At 44.9% G+C, this 14,591-nt stretch overlaps 3 protein-coding genes across 4 annotated transcripts; 1 reads left to right on the top strand and 2 right to left on the bottom strand.

Moving 5' to 3' along the window:
• Positions 1 to 25: 25 nt before the first annotated feature.
• Positions 26 to 1,826, bottom strand: LOC119550035. 2 transcript variants are annotated; one of them, XM_037858472.1, is made up of 3 exons: positions 1,551 to 1,826; positions 1,189 to 1,328; positions 26 to 1,116 (listed from the first exon to the last, which is right to left on the bottom strand). In XM_037858472.1, the coding sequence occupies exons 2-3, from the start codon at positions 1,235 to 1,237 to the stop codon at positions 281 to 283; spliced, it is 885 nt and encodes a 294-aa protein (XP_037714400.1). In that variant the 5' UTR covers positions 1,238 to 1,328; positions 1,551 to 1,826; the 3' UTR covers positions 26 to 280. The 2 variants fall into 2 exon arrangements, with proteins under 2 accessions (XP_037714400.1, XP_037714399.1); XM_037858471.1 differs by having other exon boundaries at positions 1,203 to 1,328; positions 1,551 to 1,824.
• A 418-nt stretch (positions 1,827 to 2,244) lies between these two features.
• On the bottom strand, positions 2,245 to 4,271 carry LOC119551659 (serine protease inhibitor 42Dd). The gene is made up of 2 exons (XM_037861097.1): positions 3,291 to 4,271; positions 2,245 to 2,590 (listed from the first exon to the last, which is right to left on the bottom strand). Exons 1-2 carry the CDS (start codon positions 4,245 to 4,247, stop codon positions 2,324 to 2,326), a joined length of 1,224 nt encoding a protein of 407 aa, XP_037717025.1. The 5' UTR covers positions 4,248 to 4,271; the 3' UTR covers positions 2,245 to 2,323.
• Positions 4,272 to 5,103: 832 nt separating this feature from the next.
• LOC119549571 (maternal effect protein staufen) lies at positions 5,104 to 11,659 on the top strand. The gene is made up of 6 exons (XM_037857724.1): positions 5,104 to 5,357; positions 5,920 to 6,146; positions 8,350 to 10,487; positions 10,546 to 10,743; positions 10,806 to 11,200; positions 11,262 to 11,659. Exons 2-6 carry the CDS (start codon positions 5,968 to 5,970, stop codon positions 11,442 to 11,444), a joined length of 3,093 nt encoding a protein of 1,030 aa, XP_037713652.1. The 5' UTR covers positions 5,104 to 5,357; positions 5,920 to 5,967; the 3' UTR covers positions 11,445 to 11,659.
• The last annotated feature ends 2,932 nt before the right edge of the window (positions 11,660 to 14,591 follow it).

Below are 14,591 nucleotides of genomic sequence, written 5' to 3'. Positions count from 1 at the left end.
AATGAGATGCCATTTGCTACCTTGATTTGTGCATAATTTATTTGGGATCATTGTTGATACAACTGAATAGATATGGACACATATCGCCTCATCTTAATACAAATTAACTTAGAGCTTAGCCTAGGACGAAAACGCAGAATTACAAATTATATGTAAGTTTAATAATACATAAACGGAGTGTATACAAATGAGTGTCCATCGTGGGCTTGTTTTGAGTGCGTTTCTTGTTTACCACTAAACTAAGGTGACTCGAGAATTGTACGTATAGAATAGCGACGCCTTAGCACTCGTCCTTGTATTTGGCGTCCTTCAGAATGCTGGCGAACTCGAACTTGACCCGTTCCCGCTCCGAGCGGGGCATGCTGCGCAGTGTGTCCACCAGCGAGAGGCAGTACAGCTCGATGGGATCGCTGTAGGAGGTGGTGACTTGGGCCTGAACGGGCGCCTCGGTGGCCTTGCGCTTGAAGGGATTGGTCAGAAAGTCGCTGGGTAACGTGCGTCTGGTGACCGCCGGCTTGTAAATGGGTTCGATGGTCACCTCTCCGTTGGACAGCGAGTTGTTCTTCATCTGCTTCTGTTCCTGCGCTGGCTGCGGGGCGTGCATCTCCTGGTCATAGCCATTGCCCATGACCACCATGGGTGTGAGCAGTGGTGAGGAGGCCGGCGAGCTGGCGTGGTCATGTTCGTGGCTGTGATTGCTGCTACTGGTGCCGTTCAGCGTGGTCTGCAGGGATAGTTCCGCCTTGGGCTCCTCCATGACCAGCTGCAGCTCGGGCACAATCTCGTTGTCATCGCTATTGGAGCCATCCTCGCTGTTGTCCAGCTCGATGATGTCGTAGCCCTCGGAGGCATCGATCTTTAGGTGCTCCGGATCGGGATAAAGGAAACTATTGCTATCATTGTCACTGCCACCTCCTCCGCCTCCTCCATTCTGGGGAGCCACGTAGCTCTGGGATTTCTTCACATTGTAGGTTTGGGCCGTGTTCTGCAGGAAGGACAGATCCTCGGTGAAGCGCCGCTTGCGCACATTCGGATTCGCCTGGCCCGTCTCCATCGCCTTGACCTCCTGCAGATAGTTGTAGCGTATGTTCTTCCATTTGGTTTGCAGAAAGCGAGCTGCCAATTGGGTGGAACAATAAAAAGAAAAAGGGGGTGGGTTTATTTTGACAATCTACGCAGTGGTTTTACCAGAATATACTAACAGGAGGCGCCCAGTTCGTTGGCAATGCGATCCCATATGTCCACACGCACCGGATTGCGGCGATAATGCGGATGGCTGACATCGTATATGGCCGGATTGGCGCGCACCAGCTTTATCAGGCGATCGTCTGCAGACAGAGATTTGTGGGAAAAATCGTTAAAATGTGTTTTGCATTCGCCCGGGGTTTCGGTTTCTACGTTTCTTCGCCGCAGAAACAGCAACCCCTAAGCCTTAGCGCACAGAAGACACATCCTTCGCTTTGGGGGTTGATTCTGCGAGCCCCGGTTACACTGATTCTGAGTCCCATTGTGTACCATATACGATATAGCGAACCCGAGGGGAAACTCACCGAACTCGGGTCCTGTGGTCTCGCGCTCCGCGTAGTAGCGCTGCATCTTCTCCGATTTGGAACTTATGTCCTGGTTTCCGCTCCTCCTGCTCATTTCGATGTAGTTTTCCTGCTGATTTTCTGATTGACTTCTGATAGTTCTGTCAGTTTTGACAGTCAGGTTGCCATAGGCGGCCGCTTTCTACGTTTTTCCACGGACTTTAAAGACGACTCTCGCTGGCGATTCTAAAAGTTTATTTTGCTGCTGCCGATTTACCGTTCGACTCTCTTCGTTTTGGTTTTACGCGCTCTGCGCAGGCTCAAATCGGCTGGTCTTGGCGTTTGCCCAGTTTTAGCACCTTTTGCGGCGGCCTATCGATTGTGCGGGAAGGGGCATCGATAACAGCACTCGGATGAGGTGGCAGCGCTTTATAGTTGGCGCGGAATTTAAAAATGTTCTGCTTACAATCTTAGGATCTTTAATAATTTTAAGCAAATAATGTGAATTAAAAGGTAATTTTACCACAATTATTTTTCAAACTTTTGCCGTCTAATTCGTTTTCTTTACTTACGAACTTAAAAAGCTTTGAATTGCGGTATCTATAGTGCAAATTGTTTAATTATCACATGTTGGCCAGGTGTTTTATCTCAAAATCAAATATAAAATATTTAAATGGGACAAATAATTGTTTATCCCATAAAAACCACACCTTTGCTTTTATGACATGGAACGCTTATTTATTTAAAAAATACTTTTCAATAAAAACAATACAAAAAGAGTGAGAGTTGAGCTTTTAAGCCGCATTAACGAAGGCTCCAGCGAATAGGATGTTCTTCTTGTTCCAAATGACGTAGAGGAAGGGCCTATCCGCCTGGAATTGCAGGGGGAAGGTCATCATGCGGGTCATCATGATCATGCCAGTGGCAGCCGCCGCCTCTGTGCCCTCCTCGTTCACCTCAATAGTGGCCTTGTGCAGCACCTTCGAGACAAAAATGCCCTCAGGAGACTCCAGCAGATTGTTGAACTCGGCTTCGTCGGTGAACATTTTTGTGATGCCCAGCTGAAAGTAAGAGCAAACAATTACAGGTAAATAACTAATGAGGTCATAGCCGCTTCAGGCTTTGTGATCGATAAGATAGGTCGCTGTTTAGGTGTGACACGTTTGACTGCAACTAAAGTTCTTTAACTTTATAGGGCTGATACATGATCTTTAGCAAGAACCATATAATAAGTCAGTCCACAGTCCGCTTATCTAAAACACCTTAGCAGCGATAAGCTACTAAAAATAATACACACATAAAACGGGAATTTTTAAGATAAGAAGTCAATAAATATATTCGGGGGCGGTTTGCACTGCTGCAACGTGTCCATAAAATGGAATATTTTAGGTTTTTATCAGGGAATTTACTGCGCTACTGCTAATAATAGCTCATTATTTCACCTCAAACACGCAACTTGACTTATAAGGAAGTCATTTATCAAAAAACGCGGTCAAGGAACTGTGTCAAATTATGTAAAAACGAAAGTTGACCATGAATTGAGCTTAATGTCGCCAAGTGGGGGTAACCAAAAGCTAATTTCTCTGAACAATGAAGTTAAGAGCTGATTTTTTGGTGTTTGAGCTCTATACTGTACAAGTATCATGTGGTTTTCCGAATATTGAAGATCCTGAACTAGTTAAAATGGGTAGCTGCTCAAAAACCTATTAATTTTTTCCTAATTTCAACAATTCAACAATTTTTCTAGAAGTAAGTCTTTACCTGCTTCAGCTTCTCGGCCAATTCCAGAGAGTAGTCCACCTTGAACTTGGGGAACTTCACGTGAACCTCCTCCACGGTCAACTTGTCGGCCAGATCCACCAGATTGACAGTCTTGAGCTTCTCGGCCAGGGCGAACAGGCCCGTTCGCTCCTGCGGCAGCAGCACAAACATGGAGAGATCCGAGTCCTGGTAGGGCATCTCGAGGGCAGTGCAGCCCAGGTCCTCGAAGTAGCCATAGTTGAACTTGGCCTTCTGGTTCATGTAGCTGACCTTAACCTGCTCCTCCTCGCCCACCCAGAAGTCGTCCTCCTCGGTGCGCTCCTCGCTGAACTTGTGCGCCCAACTGCCCTTGAAGTGGAGGGCATTGAGCAGCACCAGTCGGGTGTTGTCCGTGAAGGAGTCCGCACTGACCAGCTCCGTGATCTTGCCCTGCGTCTTGGCATTCACCCAGGCATTGATGGCCTGGGCAGCGGCATCGCTGAGGGCAAAGTTGATGGACTCCGCCTCCGAATGATACTGCTCCTTGATGGCCGCCTGGTAGTCGGCTTTCAGCTGCTTGCCCTCCTGGACGTACAGCTTGTTTGCCACCCTCAACAGGTTGCTATTGCGATACTTCTCCAGGACAAACTGGAAGGTCTGAGCCACCTCGGGCGGAAAGTTGGACACAAAGTGCAGGGCAGTGGCAATCTCGTCGGCAGTTTCGCCCTGCGATCCGGCAAAGGCCAAGGCGATGCAGGTCTGGATGGAGAAGGGTGAGAAGACCACGTTCTCCTTGAGGCCACCAGCGCTCAGGAGCTGGAAGAGTTCCGTGGTAAAGCGAGCGCCGCCACGAGCAAATTCCAAATTGAAGTCGAACATATCGATGGGCTGCGAGATTGTGGGTGTGCTGCGTAGTCGCGGAACTGCGTGTACTTGTTTTCTGGTCTGCTGTCTACACCGGAATGCCTTAAATGCCATTCGGGGCCACAACAAAAGTGAAAACAGCCATCGGCAGCCGGCGAATGAGTCACTTTCCAAACATCATCATCATCAAAACAATTCAGCCAAAGAGGTGGCGTCACCGATTCCCCGTCCCTGTGATCTGGGGGACTTCCCCAGTATTAGCCAATGTACATAAAATGGTCAGGCGATCTAAACATAGCCATTCTGGTATAGTTTTAGTGGATTTCATGATAAATTTATAAAAACAAAGTTTTTATTTTTGTCCAATTTCGCAATGGGACCACAGGCTTTGGCGCCTACAAATACCTAATTTCTAACACCATAAAATACTGAAATATACTAACAAAAACAAACTGAAGCTGGTCTCTCCTATCTGTTATCGAATTCAAAAGTTTAAAAGTGAGCAAAATAAAAATATTTTAATTAATAATATAACACACTTCTATTTGGTTTTTTGGTCTTTTTTTATTTTGGCTATGGATAAAAACCGATATTAATCCAAACATATTTTGAAATAGGAAAATGACAAACAATCAACAGCCCTTTTTCTAGTGCCTTATTAAATCAAAAAGCAGAGCAAAATGAGAAAACCATAACGCTTGTAAAAAAATTTAACGTTGTGGAAAGCAAAGCAACAATTAACATAAATAAATTGATCCCTTTTTTGAAAGAAAATATTTGAATAATTCCGTTGGATAGTTAAAACTAAAGAAGTTATTACAACTATACAATTTTTTCAAATAAATTTCCCCCAAATGCTATAGATTTCGATAGAAAAAATACTAGACCGACGGTCTGCAGCCCTGGCGGTTCTGCGCGCGCGCTTTCCAACACCGCTGCACGCAACCACCCCGCTTCCCGCTCGCCCACAAGCCATTATTTTTCGAGTTTCATCCGCAGCCACAGTGCAAAATAGGTTTATCAATTTAATTTAAGTGTTAAAGTAGTTGTAAAGTGTTTTTTAAGTTGCGCACGCGATCGCGGCCACCCCGCATGGATGCGAATTCTATGGTGCATGTGCCCGCCGATCGATTGGAGTTAAAAGCATTCAGTTGATGTGATTTTCCCGTGACATTTTTTCTCCTTTGCGTACAAAAATCGTTTTGGGAACGCAAGAAGGTGAAGGTGAGTTGCGCTGGCGACTGCAGATCGGTTATGCCATTCGAAGATTCGGATTCGTAATGGTATGGGGGTTACGGAATGGAATGGGAATCGGAATCAGAATCGGAATCGGAATCCGCGGATCTGGGTCCTTGAACCCCTGCAAATTGCAATTGCAGGATTGCGGGGAACCTGAATTGCCCACTGCAGCTGCATTTTATCCGATTTCACCAAAACATCAAACGTAAAACATAAAACAACCCGTCGCCGATGAGCATAAGAACCAGAAAAGTGCAACAAGGAGTGGTTGGTTGCTTGGCATGGAACTGAAGTTAGGGAACCCTTCTACCCGCCGCCTGTCACAATTTGATTTAGGCCGTTGTCGTCGCTTCAGTTGCATTCCTCTCTCTATATATAAATATGTACATATATGTTCATTTACATGCGCTGCATGCAGTTGCAACTTGTTTACGCACAATCGCCGCACAAAGAGACACCTCCAGGCCCTTTTGTTCGGCCAGGGAAAACACTGTGTATATGTATGTATGTATCCCTATGCTTATCCCTGTTTCCTCTTGTCTTGCAGCTGCGGTCGCTGGTCTAATCGGGAGTCCTAAAGGTTACTGCTCCAAACATGCAGCACAACGTTCATGCCGCCCGGCCAGCGCCCCACATTCGAGCTGCCCACCATCACAGCCACAGTCACAGCCACGCCCACATGCATCTGCACCCCGGCATGGAGCAGCACCTGGCCCCCAGTCTGCAGCAGCAGCCGCCGCAGCAGCCTCCACATCGCGACCATCTCCATGCACGGTAAGGATGCGAGGATATCAGGATGATAATATTGTGGGATCTCAAGGGAAAGATAGAACTTTATCCCCCACCGAAATATGAGGAAGATTATAAACCTATGGGATTATTTTTGAAGCTCAGGAGGTTGATAAAGCTCAGTTGGAGGAAGAACTCATTCCCCAATCATATATTATCTTACTTATCTTATTACTACCTAAACATCCCGGGAAAATGCTTTCAAATGCCATCTCGATTCAGTTGATTTTTAAAATAGGATTATCATCCCCTTTCTTCATTTACTCATTGTAAATACATACATATAAAGGGATTACCTAACTAGGATGGGTCTTCCAGATTCAGTGTCTATAAGCCAAGTTGTATCTAAATATTTCTAAAAGGTTAAATCCTTTATCCTATCTAAACCTATAACAGTAGGTTTAGTATGATATAGGAAGATTTCCCAACTGGTTTACACGTTAAGAGTATAATTCATAGCCTTTGAAAAAGGCAGGGAATCACGGAAAGGGAACTAATATAAATTAGATCACAGAAAAATACCCTGTAGTCTATAAGATCCCTGAAAAGGGGTCATATTTCCCTCGCTTAGTTGGATCTCGTTTGAAGGATACCCTCATGTTGGCTCACTTGGATCTCAGGAACGGAGTTGGATCTCAGAGATCCCAGAGAGATGCCACATCGCCTCGGTTCGCCAGCTTGTCTGCGCTTTATGCGTTGCGGCAATTATGTTAATTCCTGTCACTGACAATCGGTGTGAGACTCATCATCCCATTTTCTCAACTCATAAATTATAATTTCAGTGGCTCTTTGTTCTTTCGCGCTCAGCATGACTTCCGCTTGATGATAACGGGTTTGCCCAGCCGACTGCGCTGCAATTATCCTTGACGTTCGCGAGGATCCTTCGGCTCGGCCTTTTCGGAGTCCAGGCTCCTCGTATTGTCTGCGATCATATGTTTTGTCCAACTCTCGGTGAACTTCCCATTCAGTTCCGCCATCAGTTGCGTTTTGCCTGCCGCTCGGATCGGGTCGCATATGAATATTTACCGGCGGTTGGAGAAAACTTGAAGTTCTTTGGTTTTCGTACATTCTAACGCACTTTTGCGTACGTTTTCCCTACGATCATGAAACACTTTCATCAGTGCCAAGTGAGAGGTGAAATATGCAAGAAGATCGTAGTCATAGAACCTGAATTGGAAGACAAGATCTACTAAATAGAATCTCTGACAAAATCATAAATCAAATCTTTTTATCAAAGGTGAAAGGTGAAAAAAGTTATGAATTTACATTTGATAGTTAAAAGTTTATGTGAAAAATATCTCAGATAAAAAAATATATTCTTAACATGGAGTAAATCCTATGAATTATATGATCTCATCTGGTATAATATTTTTAGTTTGTGAAAACGAAGCCTGAACTTTATTAAATTCCTTTTCTTAAAGAACTATAAGATATTTAAATCTGAAACACAAAAAGAAAGTGTGACCCAAATAATAGTCTTAAAAGATTTTAATCCACTGTTATAAGAGGACAGTCCCCATCATCACCAACCAGATCCAATTAATTACCTGTCCCTTCTTACCTAGGACATTTTTATCGCATATCAACTGATCCTAATCACAAATTGCCCATATCAATGTTAATTTGAAGGCTTGTTCCCGAACTGATTTAGCGATTATAAATTGCCGAAAATATTTCTTGGTCTTGTGAAATGTATGAGGCTGTAGGTAAATGCGATTGAGTGTTGTCCTACCCTCGATTGCGATGGGGAGTGGGATTGAGATTGAGGAGAAGGGTAGGGAGCAGGAGCAGGAGCAGGGTGTCGCAGTAGGTGCGTCTCAATTGAAACTGACAGTTGGCGAAAAATGACACGATGCGTAAGAGAATGCGGCTTTTGTGCTTTGTTAGGATTTTGCCCATTGTTCGGCCTCGCCGCTGTTGTCTGCGATTCCGCAGGAACAACAACACAGGGCGATGGCAAGGGGAGGAGAGGAGAGGTAGAAGCTACTAGGACCTCGCGCTCATTGGTGTTTTTGTTTTTTTCCCGTGCGCCAGTCGATGTACACTTTTGTCTTGATGGCCTCTATAATCCTCTTGGCGTGCATTGTTTGCTGATATAACCGCAGAAGCCAGCGCATCCGCCCCGGGAGCTCAAACTTGTGGCCATCGATTAACCAATTTACGTGCTCTCTCTGCTCCGTTCTTGCAGTCTGAATCATCACCATCTTCACGCTCAGCAGCAACAGCAGTCGCCGTCGAACCAAGCCGCCGCCGCCGCCGCCGTCGCTGCGGCTGGGGCTGCCTATCACCACGGCAACATCAACAGCAACAGCAGCAGCAACATTGCCAGCAACAGCAACCAGATGCAGAAGATTCGCCAGCAGCATCAACACTTAAGCAATAGCAACGGCCTACTTGGTAACCAGCCTCCGGGTCCGCCGCCACAGGCCTACAATCCGGCTGCTCTTGCCTACAACCAGCTGCCCCCGCATCCGCCGCATCACATGGCCGCCCATCTGGGCAGCTATGCCGCTCCACCGCCCCACTATTATATGAGCCAGGCGAAGCCCTCGAAGTACAATCACTACGGCAGCAATGCCAACAGCAACAACTCAAGCAATAACAACAGCAGCAACTATGCCCCCAAGGCCATTCTGCAGAATACGTATAGGAATCAGAAAGTGGTGGTTCCGGCAGCGGTGCAAGAAGTCACCACGGTGGCAGAACCGCCAGCCTCAACCACCTCCTCCTCCTCCTCCACCAACAATAACACCACCAGCAACAATACAGTCAATTCAAGCGAGTCTGTTAGCCAAGAGGAATCTTCTCAGGAACAGGAGTCCACAGAGGAGCCAGCACCTTCGGCGGACGACTGCAGCAGTACGGAGCACATCGATGCCTCGGGCACACTGCCCAACGAGGACATTAGCAACTCAGGACGCGGTGGCAAGGACAAGACCCCCATGTGCCTGGTCAATGAGCTGGCCAGGTATAACAAGATCACGCATCAATATCGGTTGACTGGCGAACGAGGACCTGCCCACTGTAAGACTTTCACGGTTACCCTGATGCTGGGCGATGAGGAGTACTCGGCGGATGGTTTCAAGATCAAGAAGGCGCAGCATTTGGCCGCCAGCAAGGCCATCGAGGATACGACGTACAAGCATCCGCCGCCGAAGATTCGGCGCAGCGAAGAGGGCGGCCCTATGCGCACCCACATTACGCCGACGGTGGAGCTGAATGCTCTGGCCATGAAGTTGGGACAGCGCACCTTCTACCTGCTGGACCCCACACAGATTCCTCCCGCGGATCCCATGGTGCCGCCGGAGTTTGGAGGAGGTCATTTGCTTACTGCCCCAGGACCTGGCATGCCGCCACAACCGCCGCCACCGCCTTATGCCCTGCGGCAGAGACTTGGCAATGGATTTGTGCCCATTCCAACTCCGCCGATGCATCCGCATTTCTTTCATGGGCCTGGCCAGCGACAGTTTCCTCCGAAGTTCCCTTCGCGCTTTGCGCTGCCACCGCCTCTCGGACCTCATGTGCATCACGGACCGAATGGTCCCTTTCCACCTGTGCCAACGCCGCCCAGCAAAATCACTCTGTTCGTAGGAAAACAGAAATTTGTGGGTATCGGACGCACATTGCAACAGGCCAAACATGATGCGGCGGCCAGGGCGTTGCAAGTGCTCAAGACACAGGCCATTTGCGCTTCCGAGGAGGCACTCGAGGATTCGATGGATGAGGGCGACAAGAAGTCACCAATCTCGCAGGTGCACGAGATCGGTATCAAGCGCAACATGACCGTGCATTTCAAGGTGCTACGCGAGGAGGGGCCGGCGCACATGAAGAACTTCATCACGGCCTGCGTTGTGGGCTCCATTGTTACCGAGGGTGAGGGCAATGGGAAGAAGGTCTCCAAGAAGCGGGCTGCTGAGAAGATGCTCATTGAGTTACAAAAGCTGCCGCCACTCACGCCCACCAAACAGACGCCCCTGAAGAGGATTAAGGTAAAGACTCCTGGCAAACCAGGGGCAACGCCACGAGATGGATCTGTTGTGCCGTGCGGCGAAGGTGCCTTGCAAATGGGCAAGCCGGAGAGACGCAAGCGCCTCAATCCGCCAAAGGACAAGCTGGTGGATCTGGACGATTCGGATAACCCTATCACAAAGTTAATTCAACTGCAGCAGACGCGCAAGGAAAAGGAGCCCATCTTTGAGCTGATAGCCAAGAATGGTAATGAAACCGCTCGGCGAAGGGAGTTCGTTATGGAGGTCTCTGCCAGCGGAAGCACAGCCCGTGGAACAGGCAACAGCAAGAAGCTGGCCAAGCGTAATGCGGCGCAGGGTAAGTTACTTTATAATAGGCCCTGGAAATCCTTAATAAGCCGTAATGCTTTCTTTAGCTCTTTACGAATTGCTGGAAGCTGTTGAGTTCACCCCCAGCAACGAAACCCAGTCTTCGGAAGAAGGCAGCACTTCAGCAACCATGTCTGCAGTCACAGCGCCCGCAGTGGAGGGAACAGCAGAAGGCGAAGTGCCCATGGTATCAACGCCAGCGGGTCCCATGCCGGGCATTTTAATACTCCGCCAGAACAAAAAACGTCAGTCTACACCACTCTTTATATCATATGTTATAATTCATAACAAATTTATACCATTACAGCTGCGAAAAAGAGAGATCAAGTTGTGGTTGTCAAAGCCAACGTGGAGACCAAGGAGGAGGAGGCCCATAAGGAGGCAGCTGATGCAGCTGAGGAGAACAGCAGCACCAATGGCAACTCTGGCGACAACAGCAGCAGCAGCGATTCCCAGGCCACCGAGGTGGCCAGTGAGAGTGCGCTGAATACCTCAACCGGCAGCAATACAAGCGGTGTCAGCAGCAACAGCAGCAATGTGTGTGGCAACGCAGAACCCAGCAACAGCAACCACGCTGACAACCACACCGGCAACGGCAGCAGCAACACCGAAAGCAGCAGCAGCAGTGCGAGCAACTCACAAAGTGCTGGAGTCCACATGAAAGAGCAACTACTATATCTTAGTAAATTGTTGGACTTTGAGGCAAGCTATATAATAATTAAATCCAAAAGTTGTCAATTTTCTAATGTTGTTTATACGGCAGGTCCACTTCTCGGACTATCCCAAGGGCAACCACAAGGAGTTCCTGACCATTGTGACGCTCTCCACGAATCCCCCGCAGATCTGCCATGGCGTTGGCAAGAGCTCCGAGGAGTCGCAGAACGATGCGGCTAGCAATGCATTGAAAATCCTCAGCAAACTGGGGCTCAACAATGCCATGAAATAGGCATGAAACCGTTAATAAATTCCTTAGAAAGCCCCTATTAACTGCAATTTTTGTTGTTGCACATATGCAAGATAAAAAAACAATTAAAATACCCGTCCACAAAGCCAACCTAAACAAAATCCAAAAGCCAAGCTGTGTGCAAATTCAAAAAAAGAAGCAAAAAAAGAGAAATGTAAGAGAAGCAATGCAAAAACAGTACTTTTTGAAATAGCAAATTTATTAGTTAATACCTATTTATTTATTTATGTGCAAGTTGTGCAACCTGGTGTTATTATTTTATTTATTTGTTGAGAATTGATTAACGAATCGAACTGATTGTAACCGAAATTGAACAGAAGCGTACACTGAACAGAGCCGCAACATTGTTAATCCAAATCGAGAATCGAACAATAACTAGACTTAATGAGAACCCAACATAATGAACACGAATGAACAGATGCAAATGTTTGCAGTGTCTAAACTTAAGATTAAAGCTGAAGTTGAAAGCTCAATAACCACTTGAATTGAATTGATGAACAAAGGACTATTGATACCTCTTAGCTGCATGCGGCAATCGCTTTCAAAAATAAATACAAAATTTCTGAGCACCTCAGTGGTGCAGGACAAAATTAGAAGGATATCCACATTCGCGGATAAAACCGGGTCGTCATAAAGGAGAAAATGAGAAAATTTTTGATTTATTTTTCAAAGCAAGACAACCATTAACCGCTTGTGGTCATATGCTTGATGAAACTCGTCGAATAATGAATCTATTATACGTATACTACATTTAAGTGTTAAGCATAAGCATCGGCGAATGTCGAAAAGTCGTATACCCCATGGATGGTCGATTTCCCAAACTTTCAGCAAGTATTTCAATTTGACAAACGGCAAAGAGTTTGCAAATTGAACGCAAGGTTTGCTGGATTTTGGAGATTGACAGGATATGGCCAAAGGCGTCGTCACCCCGAAGAACATACAATATAAAATACAATTTACATAATCGTTATAATTATATTTATGAATGTTTAATAAGCCATTTTTGTAAATGTTCAGCTTTTGGGCCAGTGTGTGCAAGCTGAAAGCTAAAAGCTGAACATCCTTATGAATAATGAATCGTGTTGTTTAATCTGTCATGTTTTGTCCCCATATATCTTGCTTGTTTTTGAATCCGTTTTTATTTTAGTTATGTTTATCCTGTCGCCCATTACACACACACACCATTTAAAAATTTCGAGTACAATAGTTTTAAATACTCTTGCCCCAAACAGCACCAGTTGATTAAGCGTTAAGTTGCGTTATGTAAAATGTATTTTGTCTAAGCAATCGCGTCGGCCACAATGTGCATGATTGCTTCGCGATTTGCGATCCTAACCTAAGCTTAAGCCCCAGCGAACTGTAACCGTTGAAATTGAAGTCAAACCCAGTATTAAATGTATTGATAAGGGCAGCTATCAGTAACCCCCAATAATAATTACTAGACTCACCAGATATATCGTGCACATTGTTTGCGCCACACAAATTGTTCATTTTGTTAGAAGATTTTGCAGACCCAAAATACGATGCGATCATGAGATCGTAATAAGCATATGAATTGTGGGTGTGGAGCGGTGTCAGCTTTGCAAAGTCTTCACAAAACTGATTGAAATTATTAATCTTAATGTGAGATGTATAAACGCAGTAACAACAAAGCGTGAAGATCTGTTCATTAACACCAAATAAAGGCATACGAGTCAAGATGAGAGAACACATTTATTAGTCTTAAGCCTACCCCACACACTCACTAAGTTTTGTCTATCTGTAATGTGACACTTAAGCATGTTATATCATAAAAACCATAAAGAACCCTCAATGAAACTATGTAAAATGTAATTATACGAATAAAAAGTGAAATAAAGTTGGAAGTGAGTGTTTCATTAGTTTGGGAAGCTCATTTTTTTACAGCTGACACATATGTCCATTCGAATTAAAACAGAAAAGACTGTTATGGACAACCTACCATCAATAAAAAGTATGATTTATTCGATCATAAATTAATTTATGGTCCCGCCTGCCCTGCCCTACGTTGATAATATTTGTGACAGGTGGTATAATATGTAATACCAGCAGAAACCCCCAACAGCTCTGTTATATAAAATATCATAAAAATTAGGGAAAATTATATTTCTGAATTCACAATCAAATGCTGGCGTTAAAGGGTGAGAGGCGCCCATAAAGTTATAAATACATAAACGATTGTTAATTTGGCAAAAAACAAAAAAAACCATTTCGCAATGCCGAGTCACAATCTGTTAACGGTTTTAATGCCCAAATCAGATTATGATGTGCCGACAGCTTGGGCTGACTAATCGATGACACATATTTATGCAAAACGGTCCATGCTAAAAATCATAAGAAACTGTCTCTATAAGATTTTTTAGAAGATGATTAGATTACTTAAAAATATAATTACCATAGACCGTTTCAGAATGAAGTGCGAAAAGCACATACAACTTTGAAGGTACGGGTTTTCTTAGATGATTCATTAAAACTTTCTTTGTTATGTAGCAAATAATATTTGTGTATGTTTCATGTATCTACTATTTTTCAAAATTTTGAAACGATTAGAATTGTTTTGTAACGTTAAATAACATGTTTTTTCTAAGTTTATGCGGGTTTTTTAATCCTGTCCATAAATAACCAAGAGGATAGGTCTTAAAAATCACATTAAATTTTGAAGAGTTAAAAAACACAACCTATTCAAGTTAGTGGATTGTTGTTATACGATTCATTGAATCTTTTTTTGTTATCTGATATATACATATATGTTATAACATTTGTAATATTCAATAATTTTCAAACTTGTAAACCGTTTAGAATATCTTTTTTGTAACACTAGTTGACCTGCATTTTTAAGCCCTATGTGTTTTTCTTATAAAGCTGTCCTATAAAATAGATAAAGTGTAAAGTGTATGATGGGATGGGCTCTGGTGCAGCTCCTCCACTTTCTCCGCTGGCATTTGGCTAGTTTTTGTGGCAATCGCGCGATTAAAAACAAAAAGAAAAATAAGAAAAATAAAAACGTGTGGCCGGCAAATGCATAATAAATACATAAAATTAAATTAATGCCTTGCTTGCACATCGGCTTTCCGGCAATATCAAAGCGAAGACCCCGGCACTCTGCCCCTC

This window comes from Drosophila subpulchrella, chromosome 2R, assembly GCF_014743375.2.
Source record: "Drosophila subpulchrella strain 33 F10 #4 breed RU33 chromosome 2R, RU_Dsub_v1.1 Primary Assembly, whole genome shotgun sequence".
NCBI classification, from domain to species: Eukaryota; Metazoa; Arthropoda; class Insecta; order Diptera; family Drosophilidae; genus Drosophila; species Drosophila subpulchrella.
This window is presented reverse-complemented; position numbering and strand designations above follow the sequence as displayed.

Excerpts from the sequence above, each read along its gene's own strand:
- LOC119549571 (XM_037857724.1), top strand. The coding sequence starts at position 5,968 with ATGCAGCACAACGTTCATGCCGCCCGGCCAGCGCCCCACATTCGAGCT. Across the intron at positions 10,488-10,545 it reads CAAGCGTAATGCGGCGCAGG|CTCTTTACGAATTGCTGGAA; the intron begins GTAAGTTACTTT and ends TGCTTTCTTTAG. Across the intron at positions 10,744-10,805 it reads ACTCCGCCAGAACAAAAAAC|CTGCGAAAAAGAGAGATCAA; the intron begins GTCAGTCTACAC and ends ATACCATTACAG.
- LOC119551659 (XM_037861097.1), bottom strand. The coding sequence starts at position 4,247 with ATGGCATTTAAGGCATTCCGGTGTAGACAGCAGACCAGAAAACAAGTA. Across the intron at positions 2,591-3,290 it reads TGGCCGAGAAGCTGAAGCAG|CTGGGCATCACAAAAATGTT; the intron begins GTAAAGACTTAC and ends TCTTACTTTCAG.
- LOC119550035 (XM_037858471.1), bottom strand. The coding sequence starts at position 1,644 with ATGAGCAGGAGGAGCGGAAACCAGGACATAAGTTCCAAATCGGAGAAG. Across the intron at positions 1,329-1,550 it reads GACCACAGGACCCGAGTTCG|ACGATCGCCTGATAAAGCTG; the intron begins GTGAGTTTCCCC and ends CTCTGTCTGCAG. Across the intron at positions 1,117-1,202 it reads CAACGAACTGGGCGCCTCCT|CTCGCTTTCTGCAAACCAAA; the intron begins GTTAGTATATTC and ends CCCAATTGGCAG.